Source organism: Lepisma saccharinum, chromosome 1, assembly GCF_977018435.1.
Source record: "Lepisma saccharinum chromosome 1, izLepSacc3.1, whole genome shotgun sequence".
NCBI lineage: Eukaryota > Metazoa > Arthropoda > Insecta > Zygentoma > Lepismatidae > Lepisma > Lepisma saccharinum.
Genome location: NC_139229.1, coordinates 101478614 through 101492878, shown reverse-complemented (window position 1 = coordinate 101492878; position 14265 = coordinate 101478614). Strand labels below are relative to the sequence as shown.

Sequence of the window (14265 nt, the reverse complement as noted above, 5' to 3'; positions counted from 1 at the left end):
CAGATTTCATGTCTTTGGAATTAGTGGATGGGTATCCTCGATTACTGGTTGACTATGGTTCAGGAACCGTACAAGTAATCCAAGATTTCATCAAAGTCACTGATGGAAAATATCATCGAATAGACGTTATATGGTCAAATACGGTAAGCTATATTTGTGTGAATTTTTGTTTTATTCTTGCATGCATGCTTGAATGAATCTTCATAATCAATGTTTTTTATTAACATTGTCTGTGCTTGAGTGTAAAGTGTTGGCAATTGTAGGACTGCTGGTTCTATTATTTTGGTGACTAATTTTACCACCCACTTTGGATATGTGAATCTTGAACTTGTTTAAAGTAGTGCATTGGTATTTATAAGTATTTTTTTAAAATAATTTTAGCAAGTATTATCACTACCTCACTAGAAGCAGAGCGTATAGAAGAAATAGTGTGCGCACTCCCCGAGTTGCCGTGGTCCACCGCCTAGATGGCAGTGGTGACGTTTGAGACGGCGCGTTGCTTACATAACTAACTACATAAGAAACAAAAATGCATGTTACTTACGTTTGGATTGGATTGGATTGGATTGATTTAGTGTTTTAAGTCCATTTTATGCACAGTAAGGCTAATCGGGACTGGACCTACAGTTTTTAAAGTGGGATCCGAACCACTTGTGCCTCCACCGGGTATCGAACCCGGGACCCCTTGCTTACAAGGCTACGACGCTACCACTGCGCCATCGGGGAGGCCACTTACGTTTGGAGAAGACTTCAGCAGCTGGATAGTTTGGAGAATTTCCGAGATGATTTTGCTGTCTTCGAGGCACTTAATTCCTTTCTTATCTCTTTGGTGCGGAAGAAAAATAAACATTTCAGATAGTGAAATACGAGTTTAGATAGCGTACGCAGCACATGATCTTCACAGCATCCTAATTGCGTAGTTTTTACAGCAATTATATTTAAATTGTCCAAACACTCAAAAAATATATCACCCCATAAACTATTAGCACATTATAATTCTTTTTGCAACAACTTCTTCCACTCGTAGCAGAACATCATAAACACTTTTCGATACATAGGTAAGGTATTACAGCCGTCGTCCGAACCATAGGCTTGGATTAGCGTAAGTGGGGCAGGTACATTAGTTGGTTCCCCGTGCAGAAAAGTTGTACACAGTTTACAATCCGTCACCTTGGAAATATACCGCACTATGTATCCTGCCAAATGATACGCCAAGTATTATTTACCAACACTTTGTTCATTTAAGTTCGGTATGTTGTTTTCTCAGTTCGGTATTTGAATTTCATCTTCAACAATGGAAATTTTTCCCTTATTTCATTTTCAGCTTGCTTCTTCACCGAAAGATTTTTATTTTCGGTTGCTCTTGCCAGAGTTCGCATTTGATTAACAAAAGACGTCAGAGGAGAATCAGTCCTGTATTCACAGTTTCCGCCCGAAAGTAAAGGAAGTTTTGCTGGTACGTAAATTGATTGCATAAGGACATATAAGACCCTTCACCAATTTTTCTAAGTGATCTTCAGAAGGCAAAGGTAGCAAATCGTGATGCAAACAGTGTCTATACCCCTTGGGGACTTAATTTTTAAAAGAAGAGACTCCAGTATAAACTCAGAACTGTGTCTCATTCCTGTCTTACTTTTCAGTTGGCATTTCTTTAAGATTGTATCAATTACAATTTTTTGATTTTTGCTAAGAGACGCGAACTGTTTCGACTGTGTGGCCGTTGTCTTTAATTTAGCATCTTTAACGCCTTTTTCAAGCAAATTTATTTTAGCCTGTGCGACCTTTAGTTTATTCTGCGTTCTAATTAAATTGCGTTTCTGATTCTTAAGTTTTTTCTTTAGCAATGCTATTGTATTGCTAGCATCCGCAGTGTGAAGCAAATCATCCTCTACTGATAAGTTTAATGATACATTGCGACGAGTACTTACTTTATTAACATCTGTCCGCAAGGATTGCCTTTTCATGGGAGATTTTCGCTTCTTAACTGTCTTAGAGAGGTATTTGGGCAGATTAGGAAATATATGAGGAACAGCTTCTGGTTTTAATTTCCACCTTTGTCGTGGAATTTCTGCTGTATCGCCATCCACTATGAACGAATGCACTTTCACTAAACGGTCAGAGAAAAAATGAATATCACACACATAGCAATTATGACTTAGTTTTTTTATCTGTTCTAGGGATGGCACACTCCCATTTTGTCTTTAGTGGCCTAAAAAAAATGTCTACTACCTGAAGAACAGCGGTCATATCTAGATCTACAGCCGGGTACGAAACACGTAGGCATCTTGTAGTTTTCGCTCGCTGCTGTCTCAAACACAATAATAATGCGTTGAACACAACACAAACTAGTCACAACGGATCAATCACAAATCTAACGACACTAAAGTGAATAACGTAATAACGTTGTCTTTAATAAAAGTACACAATGTTATTCTGATACAACAAAACACAACTCTCTACATAAAGCGCGGCCGCACTGCAAGCAGAAGACGCTCGCCGCAAGCGAAGGTGCTGCCAGTGTTTCGGTGGGGCACCGCTCTATTCACTTGGCTTACGGAAGAAACCGAAGTGCACACACTTTCTCTTCTATACGCTCTGCTAGAAGTAAACTCATTTTATTGCCATTTATATAGACCAGTGGTTCTCAACCTTCGTGGGATCAGAGCCTGGAATTTTTTTTTTTCAAAAGTCTATGCCCCGATTCCAAAGTTTTACTCGTAAAGACCTGTATATTTTTGAACTGCATACATTAATTAATTAAATATTAATAAATACATTATGACATAATCATAAAAAGAAAGAGTTTGATTTTGTCTAGACATGTTGTCAAATATACAGTTTGGTTAAAATTAGTAGTCATTGTCAACAACAGGAGTTAATGGAATCTTGTAGTTTCCTCAACATAAATTAAGTCCTGATTTTCATTGGCGCATTGCATTTTGAACAAGAAAACTTCCAATTAATACCAATTTGGAAATCAATTAATGTTAATGTACTTTGAAAACCGATAACTATATTATTAATTTGATTTTCCCTGGCAGTTGAGAACCATTGATGTAGACTGAGGTTTAATCCATGAATGTGTTATAATTAGGAATAGATGATATCAGAAATTTAATATCGCAATATATCATCAAGAAAATATCATCACAGAGGATACAATAATTTTTTCTGTATCATGATATTGGCAATATATTGTCTCCACAATATATATCGCCAAATATTGTGACAATATATCACTGACACAATATATATTTAACACTAAAATATCATAACAATATATCACCAAATAACATGATGATATATCAACGACATGATATATATTGCCAAATATTTTGATGATATATCACCAACACAATATACATTGCCAAAATATTGAGAATATGTCTCCGACATGATATATATCTCCAAAATATCATGACGTAGTTGATATTGCCTGGATGATATTACGATATATTGCTCAACACTAGTTATAATATTTACATACCTTTCCAATAAATTAATGTTAGAAGTACAATATAAAAATATATATTAGGGATGGGCAGATATGAAATTTTGGCCAATATCGATAAAGTACCGATATAAAATTTACCGATACCGATAACCGATATTCTACCGATCCGATATAAAATTAGAAATGGTCCTTGAAGATCCTGAAATGTTCATTGATTTCCTTAATAAATGTGTGTTTCGTGGTGACTGCAGTGAAAAAGAAGTTGAATATTTAGACATTTACTTTTTTAGAAAGAAGGGCATGGAGATTATCCATAAAAATTACAACAAAATGGCAGAATTTTGCACTAAATTATCAGATATTTATCGATATATCGGATCGGTAAAATAATTGGTAATTTTATCGATAAACCGATATGCCTATATCGGCCGATACCGATAGAGTACCGATTAATCGGTCCCATCCGTAATATATATACTATGAAATACTTACGTTTCATGAGTATTTCATAGTAAATATATATTTATATTGTACTTCTAATATTCATAACGTGAGTAAGTCGCACACGCCTCATATATGTCATAATGTTATCCTTTGAGTGTCATAAGCTATTTTATTTAATGAACAAAAGGTTGTGAGTATAAAGATTCCTCAGTTTAATGCTTACTGCAGTAAGATATTTATTACAGACAGTAGAAATTCTTAAAACATGTTTTTGTTCTTTTCTTCCTAGACCATAGACTTGAAGGTTGACAACTGCCACATGAGCACATGTCTCAGACTGGGTGCACCTCAGGGACCAAATGAATTTCTGAATGTGAACGGGCCTCTACAGATGGGAGGTATCGCAGATCAAAAGCAATTTAGCCAGCTGTTGCAGGAGATGGAGTGGAAGTACAAACCTACTTTCCAAGGGTACAGTGGATGTATCAAAAATTTCACTTTCAACGATAAGGTGAGTCAGTTGCAACTGCTATTATTGCCATTAAAATAAAAGGCTGTTGCCACAGTAGGCGAGCATTTTAGTGATGTACTCTCAATCTCGCCACTAAAGGTTCTGGATTTGTCTTGGTTCAAGCATGAGTGTTTCTTTACTATTGCTCATTCATCAAATTCACCTAATCATGTATTCTCATTGTCACGATTGGCCTGAGAGAAAGAAAGGTTGTGTAAAAATAATAGTACAGAAAGTAATAAAAATGCCACAGCAGTGCATGCTACAATGCCAGGGGTCCCAGGCTTGAATCTTTGCAATTTTTTTGTGAGTGTTCCTTCATCAATTTCATCTCATCATTCATCCTTATCATCGCAATTAGCCAAAAGAGGCAGAAAAGGGCACTAATAACTAAAGTTTAAAAGAAAATAACAACAAATGATGTGTGTAGTGAAAAATTATAAATATCTACATTTTTACATATGCATGTGTATTTAAGTAAGAGATCTATAATTTTGCGATGATCTCTTCACATTAAATATATTTGTTAACATGAAAAGTGACAAAGTTACAAACTTACATGTAAGGGATAATAATAAATAACCAGTGGTGCAACAGCCTGTGAGGGCCAGAGTCTACCTACCGACTGCCAGCCTCACTACCACATGTAGAGGCGAGATATCAACCAACCAGTTACGGGGTGACGTGTGGTCAGTATGATGAACCCCCAGTCGTTGTTGGTTTCCATAACCAGGTTATGCTACTCATTCGTAGCTCCCCAATTTCCTCACGATGGTGGTTGGCCACCGGTTCCATACACAGGCCAAATTCTTAGAAGAAAAGTTGTTAGTTATGCTTCCCCAAGGAAACTGAAACCTGAGCATCTTCTGTAGCTCAAAGCATGGTGGGGTGTGGTCGGGCATAATGTAGTTGAATAAAAATGTAACAATAGGAATGGGTTCAGGTACTGCCTATATGGTGAACTAAGTAATGAAGAAAATGAGGAGCAAATTTCTTCACCTTATATTTCAAAATTGCTGTGAAAAACTACTGAAATTTGATTACAATTACACAATCATCATGATCTCTGTATATATGTTTTTTTTTGTTAACATTATAACAGCCAATTTTATTGTTCCAATTAAGAAAGAATGTGCTAAAAATGGTTGAAATTTGCAGGTGTACAACCTTGGAAGACCTTCATTGTCCAGAAATGCCATTGCTGGTTGCAACAGAGGAATTGCAAAAGCAGTCTCATTTGGAATTGATACAAACTTTTTGGTTGCAATTTTAGTCTGCATTGCCATTTTATTAAGTAAGTACTTATACTTTTGTGCTTGTGTACTTTTTATAGCAAATGCCTACTTCATTAGTTAGTACTTTATTATGCATATTTTTTCAGTTATGTAGGGAAATAAGAAATATTATCATTACATGCCATACAGGATGCTGTTACAACACTAGAAGTAAAGAAGAGGCTATTTTTCATTTCAGTTGCTAGTTTTTGCATTGTACATATTCAAGCTGTTAGCGCTTGTAGTATCTAATCATTGATTATTTTTTTCCTCGTTCTTTCCAGTACTTGTGTTGGCTGTTGTAGTCCATAGACGTAAGAGTGATGATATGTACAAGGATGCTGATGATATTCGAGAAAATATAATCAATTATGAAGATGAAGGTGGCGGCGAGGGAGATATGACTGGATATGACTTAAGTGTTCTTCGACTAACGTCTGACGGCCATCCATTCCCACACTCAGAGAAAATGCCTGTAAAGGATTTGCATCAGAAAAGAGGTAGGCATTTCCTGAACAGGCTCATATTTCTTTTTTTACCCAAACATCTATGAAAAAATGCAACTTACATTGGAGGTTATTACTACTAATTGTCAATACTGAAGTTTAAAAACATCACATACTCTGTAGAAAGTACTGGTGTAACTTGTATTTTCTTTGTGCGTGGTCAGGGGCGTGATGCGGATCACATCACCCCCACTCATGACCGGATCAAGAAAGTGTGCGGCGTTACCCCCTGTACACCTTCATGGCGTGGTGCTAAGCACAGGGGGAGCACTTTACCTTTTTTTTTTTAGTAATGAAATTTACCACTCATCACATAACTCATCTGGACATGTTTTTGAAATGCAAGCAGAGTTTTAGTATATTTTGGATGTTAAGACTCAGCTGGACTTCGGCCAATGCCAGGTCAGCTGTTTTCGAATTTTCCCCCTCCTTTTGAAAAACTGCTATGGTATTCCAAAACCTGAAAAATTATGTATGCTTAAAATTCCTTCTAGAGCATTCATGTGAATTTTCACATGGTATACTTTCGCTGTTGTCTTCTAGATATTATCAATAGTTTAACAGACTTACATAGCTACAAATGGAATGGTAGTGACATGCTTGTGCAGTATTCTTCGAAATTTACACTTAATGCGGTTAATTACGTATTAGAGGTATTGTTAGTATTATAAATTCATGCCTACCTATGACATTTCTTCCCTCCTGAAGTTTGATATCCCCCTCAGAGGAAAGTGGCTGGATTCAACACTGATTGGTCACAAACTTAATAATGTACGAATTTAGTTTTTTTATGATGTGGGGTATTTGAAGGTAAGGTTTATTAAGTCACATAAAACATTTCCCCCAAAACCTTAAAATATGCATGCAATCACTATTCAACATCATTCTTCCAATGTAAAATTGTATTATATTCTTTTAGAACAATAATTGACAATATTTGCATTATTTTCCAGCTCCCGATGAAGTGCCAGACATACACGGTTTTCTTGATGGCAAGAAAAATGCAGTGGATAATGACCCAGAATCAGTTCCATTCGATGATGTCAGGCATTATGCATACGAGGGTGATGGGAACTCCACTGGATCCTTATCGTCTCTAGCTTCAGGTACGCATTTTCGTATTAGCGCCCTTTGGAGGTTGTTGAACTATTTTTATTGTCTCCCCCTCTCCTACACCCTTCAGTCTTTTCCATTTTCCCTCCTATGTTTCTCCTTTCACCTGACCTTTTTCTTTCTTTTCCTCTTAATCTTCATCCTACCTCTTTCTCTTCATTCCTTCCCTTTTTCTTCATGTCACATTCTTCTGAGAACATTCAGTGAAATTTTGTGAACTGTATACCCTCTTGTGTAGACATTTCTAATTAAGAATAAGAATGTAGGATGTCGAACAGAACATAAATAGTAGTTAGTAGTAGTTCAAAATGTGAATGCATTTTCTTTTTCTGTGCTAAATTTTTGTTTTGGTTATGGTATTTTCTCATTAGCAATCGGAACTGGCAGAAGAAAACTGTGGGATTTTATACATAATGAACTTTTTGTGTTGCACACTTGTTAATAGTAATGAATTACACTTTGTTACATGTTAATCACTTCACAAACGTAAATCTAAGTGTTTTAGATACGTAACCTTGTAGCGTAATGAACAGCAAATGAAAGACTAATACTGCAATCTAGTATGTAAGACACCTACTACACAAAGTTTCCAATTCAATGTATTTTAAAAACACTTCTTACATGTTTTTAAAAATACTGGCACTTTGAACCAGCAGTAGATATTCTTTGGTGCAGAGCAAGTGAAGACAAAACATTGTAATCAATTTGCTAGACTTACTGTGTACCACAAAGCTTTCACTTGCACATCGTAAAGTATCTTAAGTGTACCTGACTGTCACTGCATTATTAAACAATAATAAGACTACATTTTAAAAATCTTTCAGGTACTGACGAAGGCGACCTCAATTTTGATTACTTATCAAATTTCGGACCAAGATTCCGCAAACTGGCCGACATGTATGGTGAACACTCAAGTGATGAAGACGACGAAAATTTCCATCCACCTGCTTCAGAATCATGGTGCTAGCCAGTGTGCAGATGCGAGACACAGTGCCAAATCATCCAGCAGGAAGAACATTTGTGATGGTTTTGTGATAAATAAATAACACAATTCCAAATGGTGTGCATGGATAAGAGAAACTGTTTCATTGATGGCGACTGAAATTTGTACTTAACTTTTAACTGTTGGACCTTAGCCAGCAGGTTTTATACCAAAGACGTAACAGTATCCAAAGTGTGTGTAAATTTTTGCTTGGCTTTTTTTTAGCTTGCAAGATATGATGTGTAAAGCATTGTGTAGGCTGTAGTATTATCATGATATTTGGATATCATACCAATTAGTCATACTGCTCTGGAATTTGACTCAAAATGAAATCATTTGCAAAGGAGAAGGTGGTATGCCGAATGTTTCAACTTAACTTTCGGGAAAAATTGCAAAAAACTTTGGCATGCTTCATTATTAACTTTATTTATATTATTATTTGTTTTGATTGTCTATTGTTTATACAAATTACTAGAGCATTATTTATGTTTGTACATTCCAAATGCCAATTAAATCCTTCCTTATTTTCATTCAGTGGAAAAATTAGCAGGAATTTAAATTACAGAAGTGGATATTGCAATTGTGATTCAGTTGATTTGAAGTAGTTGGTTCTTGTTTTTGAAAACGAAACAGGGCATTCACTTTTTTAGAAAGTGAATATTATTTTTAAAGCTCGTACAAGGTAGAACAAATTGATGTGCAAGGTTATATAACAATTTTTCGCCTGTGCCTTTGTACATATTGACAGCTAGTCAGGCTTGATGTTACAGAGACTTGACATTGGTCCTGGTAAATAGTCTGAACTGTGTCGTCTGTTATTTATGTATTTGTAATGTGAATTTACACGGAGGAAGACAACTGTAGAAAAAAAAGCAAAGAACAGTAGAGTTTTTAAATGGTGATGACATATCATAATCACTGCCAGGTAAATGACTGTTTATGTACAAGTGCATTTATGTCAGCGCTTGTTGCTCAAGTGCCGGGGTCTGATGAAGAGCCTTCCATGTGCTTCTAGAATTCCATAATCTGACTGTGGATAGATTTTTTTTCTTCAGGTTAACAGAGGGTCCAAATCGCTGTCAGGTCACAAATAATTACATAAAGATCTCAAATCAAGGCCAGAATGGATAAACTTTATAGTGTGCTTGTATGTATGTAGTGCACAAGGAAATGATCACGTAGCAAACCATCTTTTTTCCACAACCTGTGAGTGAACATTGTTTGCTACACCGTATGGTTGCACATATAAAACATATTATACCGAAAGTATGACATATTGATTTCTTTTATATCCTCTTTGTTGCCATGTTGTTGTGATACTTGTGTGATTAATGATATAATTGAGTGTGTGAGTGTATGTGTGTGCGTGAGTGTTTCCGTTTATGTATGTGTGCGAGATTGCTCATACATAAGTGCGTTTAAGACTGTTTGTACTTGTAGAATGTCAATGTGCGCATGTGAGGGAAAGATTGTTAATGAATATGCAGATATGTATGGTAATTGTGTTGTTTTGTAGATGTGCTGTTTTTGTTCTTGTATTAACTAATGATACATATTTGAATAAACATTTTCTTTGAATGATTAACGTGCATTTCTTTTATGGGTTCCATCCCAATTGCAGTAGTTAACGTAGGGTTGCTATATGTCACAGATTTTCCGAGACAGTCCCGGAATGGTTTAATTTGTCCCGGTGTCCCAAAAAAATTATTCAGGAGACACTAATGTCCTGGAATGGAGTCGAAATGATTAAGACTATACTTTCATGAACACTATTTGTATTTAATGGTGTGGACATAATTTTAAAATGCTCATTTTACAAAATAATATAACTGTACATTGAACCGCTCCCTCTCAATAATCAAGAGGTATGGAGTTACAAGAATTTTTTTCTAGGGATCTTGGACTACACGATGGCGACACTCAATACACTTGCCGAGAGCAACTAGTAATAATGTTACTTACTTTTTTTATTTCCTTCTGTTTGTAGTGCTGAAGATTCTCTTCCGTTGTATAAGAAGCTGCTTATGGTAAGCAGCTGGTGTTAGGGTGCCTATCTGTTCAGTCCGCAGGTTTCAAATAAAGCTTTGACATTGGAAGATAGCACTATAGTTCATTATATCAGTTTAATGATGTACTTTGAAGTGAATTTCCATTTACTAAGAAGTGTAAAAATATGATAATGAGACCGGTATTAATAATTATGGTGTTTATACATACTACTTTATTGGGTCCCAGCCCCCCTCCCCAACAGCCTTCCGGTCATCTTTGTCCTGGATTTTCACTTATGAAATATAACAACCCAAGTTATCAGATATTTTCATTGAACTTAAAAAAAGTAAACAAGGATGAGTCGTTAAGACCTGTGCTTACTCCAGAAAGATTGCACTATCTCACAAGAAGTTGCTTACCCTGTATTGGCTTGAAAATACACACCCTAAAAATGCGAGGGGAAAATGAAAGGAGAAGACAATAAAGTTTGAGGGGGGGGGAGGAAAGAAAGTATAATCAGAGATTGAGGGTAAGAAAAATTACCAGTAGAAATTTTATTCTACAATATACAGAGTATTTGGAAAACAATATGTACCTATAGAATTTCCCTTCAACACATTTCTTTTCTTGTTTGGCACAGTATCAATCATTATTAACTTGAGTAGTAACAAGTACATAAACATTTTTCTTAACATTGAGTATACCAGCAGAGGTTGCGAAGAGCTGTTTGTTTCCAGACACTAGCTGTATTGTTGCATTATTTAAAAATGAGAAACAAGCACAGTTTTTAAAAAGCATATACAGTAGAACTTTGTTTATCCACATTAATTGGGACCGAAGGTTATGCGGATAAGGATTTTTGCAGATAAATCAAACATGTGTTTATTTAACAAAAAAGCACGTACAGTACAGGTTTATTTTATACATACAGTACACAGTACTACATACGTATACAGTACAAGAAAACAAAAGACATGAGAAAACACTCGTAATATACGTACAGTATGTGCCTAAATTACAATACTGTACCTCCCACCCCTTCAGCTTAATTGTTAAAGAGTCTGTTACTCAAAATTTATTCTGCAGGGTTGCCAGTCCATTTAAAAAAAACTAAAACACATCTAGATCCAATGTACAATTGAAGAAATTGCTTAAAATTGTTCGAAACGGAATCTTGCTTTTTTGAGTGTGCGGATAACTGACGTTGCAGATAATTGATGTGCGGATAAACAATGTTCTACTGTATGATGGAATGTCGTAAAAGCCAAGGTCCTTAAATTTTTGCAGTTAAAATTTGGATAAAAGGTGTAACTTATTTTAGGACCAAATATGGTAGATTTTTGGAATCATTCTATTTTCATTATGGAAACCTTAACTGTTGAACTTCGAAACATAAACGCCTTTATACTAAGCTGATAGTTTTATTCATTTTTTTTAGTGGCTATCTAATTCCCTTGAATGTACCCCTAGTCATAGGCCTCTGCTAAAACAGCTAAATAAAGTTTACCTATTGTCGCAAAATAATGAAGTGGCAACCTTTTAAATGGAGCAAGAATTGAAATAAAATTATGTGATGCACTAGATAGATCAATAGGTAGGACTCAAACCCATTTCTCTGCCAACTGTGCTACCTTTGGCTGAGTTTTATTGTACTTTGCACAATGCCATGAAGACGTGTTGGGGTTGTGGAGTTAGGGCACATACTTTCTTGATCACAACTGAAGCTTTGACACCAGGTGCAGGCACAATGCCACTTTATACTATAGGTCCAGTCACAATTAGCATATCTGTGCATGAAATGGACTTAGAACAAAAAAAAACCTCAAACTCATCCAAACTATTTTGGAGGATAATTAATCCACAGTCTTGGTGGGGACAGGTTTAGGGGCAAGAGGCAGATCAAGTATAGTATTCAGCTTTATAACATGATTTGGTGGGGGGGGGGGGCACATGACATGATTTTGGGGTGGAAGCACCATTGGCCTTGGGTAGGATGGGCACCCCTGACTGCAGGTCCAGTCCCAATTAACTTCTGTGCATAAACTGGACTTAAAACCAACTGAAACAAACAAGTGATGATTATATCAGGAGGTGCCAACTTAAAAAAACTTTTGGGAGAACAAGGTTGACGTAAACAATATTTTATACATGTAAATGCATAAAATTTATGTTCATTTACGTGAATTTCGGGTGCGGGGACAGAAAGTGCCTGGCCCTCCCGAAGTCGGTGCCTATGGATTCTACCAACCTTAAAGCGGAGAAGATCATGTATCACTTTTGATTCTCATGCTGATTACCTTACACAAATTGCCTGCCTGGTGTACTGACCTAACTCACCAAAGCGAAAGAGAAACCTCTTTTAATGACAGTGACAGGAGAAGCAATCTTTATATCATCTGAGCACCTGTCTTTCAAGAATTAGAAGAGACTGTTCAATGCCTGTCTCTGTGTCATGGCCACCATTAGGAAGTGTGAGGCCCCGTGTGAACTATACCCTCGAGGCTCTTATATTTTGAAAAATGAAAATGTATACACCTTCAATTTCTCGTAAAATTCTACACTAAAACCAACATAGATATTAATATTGCATATTTATTACCCCACCTTCAACACAAGGATTTCCTTTGAGCCACCAACGAAATTTGGCAGTGTGTTGAGGACATCAAGACAAATATCTTTCTTTAATAACTTTTTGCTACTTTAGGACCTGTTTCAGCCTTCGGAAAACATATTTTATCCTGTATGTATGTAGCCATGCTCTACAGATTCATCGTTGCAAACATACATAAGAGCCACCCACGGTAGTGTAGTTGGTAAGGCATCTGATTGCCACGCGGAGACCCGGTTTAGATTCTCGGGGTGGGTGATCTAAGGTTAGAATTATTCTGGCCTTGTCCCCGCATAAAGCCGCTCTGGGGCTCATCCATCCTGAAATAGATGGGCACCTGGGGCAACCCCAGGGGTAAAGGCAGCCAGAACATGGTGCTGATCACATCATCTCCAAAATGGCAGAGATCGAGAATATGTGGGGACCTATCCCCACATCTAAATGTGCCTTCATGGCACGGTGCTATATATGCATGGGGAACTTTACCTTTAGCAACATACTAAATACATTAGCACTATGGAAACGGGATTTTGCTACCAGAGAACCTGGCAGAGAGACATTCCTGATTTTAACTTTCGCTCAATTCACGTGCTGTTGCTTATCCTTTTTTAGTGACTCGCTAAGTTGTAGAAGTTGTATTAACATACTGAGGCCGATTATTTCCTATCTAACCGTAGCATACTAAAGATTTCATCATTCTGGTAGAAAAGTGTGATTCGTAGCTGCAAACATACAGGATAAAAATGCCGATCTTTGAGGAGTTGTAAAGTCGATATGAGACCTCACTGAACAAAACGTCATCAAGAAATATCGTTGCCATTGATGTCCTCTCCATGCTGTGAAAGGTTGTCGGTGGGTCACAGGAACAGCTTGTGTATGTACGTATATATTCATACACGAATATTATAAATATTTGTGTTACTTAAAATCTTTACCAATGCTCTAAGTGCAGTGGGGTGGGGGTGCGAGATAATGGTATTCCCCAGCTAAGGCCCTTTGCTTATGCAAAGAATCCCCCCAGCTCAGTGGCGACTCGTGACTTTTTTTTAGGTGTAGGAAGTTATAGTAAACAGACCGAGGAAAGGCTTCGAAAGTGCGTTCAATTAAACAGGTCCACGGATCACTTGTACTATCCATTGAATTTAGAATCTTAGCTACAACCGTGTATATATTTATATGCGATCCTAAAAATGCATACGAAAATAACATTGACTTTTCAGATTGTGATAGAATTTCGATTTTCTCTTTCGTGAATGAATGGGTTGTTTGTGGACCAGTCTGCAATATTTGGTCGTTTTAATCTTATGACCAGTGGGGGCGAGGGGGCAGTTACTTACTAATTTTCGCCACTTTTGCCCCCACACTATGCTAAACCTTATCTACA

General features: G+C 36.6%; 1 protein-coding gene across 1 annotated transcript in view; it reads left to right on the top strand.

The window, feature by feature from the left end:
* The window catches only part of shg (DE-cadherin), a 169686-nt gene extending 159817 nt beyond the window's left edge, over positions 1-9869 (top strand). Inside the window, exons 23-28 of the mRNA XM_083135396.1 lie at positions 4-143; positions 4188-4409; positions 5568-5703; positions 5968-6183; positions 7143-7295; positions 8127-9869. Coding sequence (XP_082991522.1) covers positions 4-143; positions 4188-4409; positions 5568-5703; positions 5968-6183; positions 7143-7295; positions 8127-8269 — 1010 coding nt within the window. The 3' untranslated portion in view covers positions 8270-9869. The remainder of the gene's footprint in view (positions 1-3; positions 144-4187; positions 4410-5567; positions 5704-5967; positions 6184-7142; positions 7296-8126) is intronic.
* The last annotated feature ends 4396 nt before the right edge of the window (positions 9870-14265 follow it).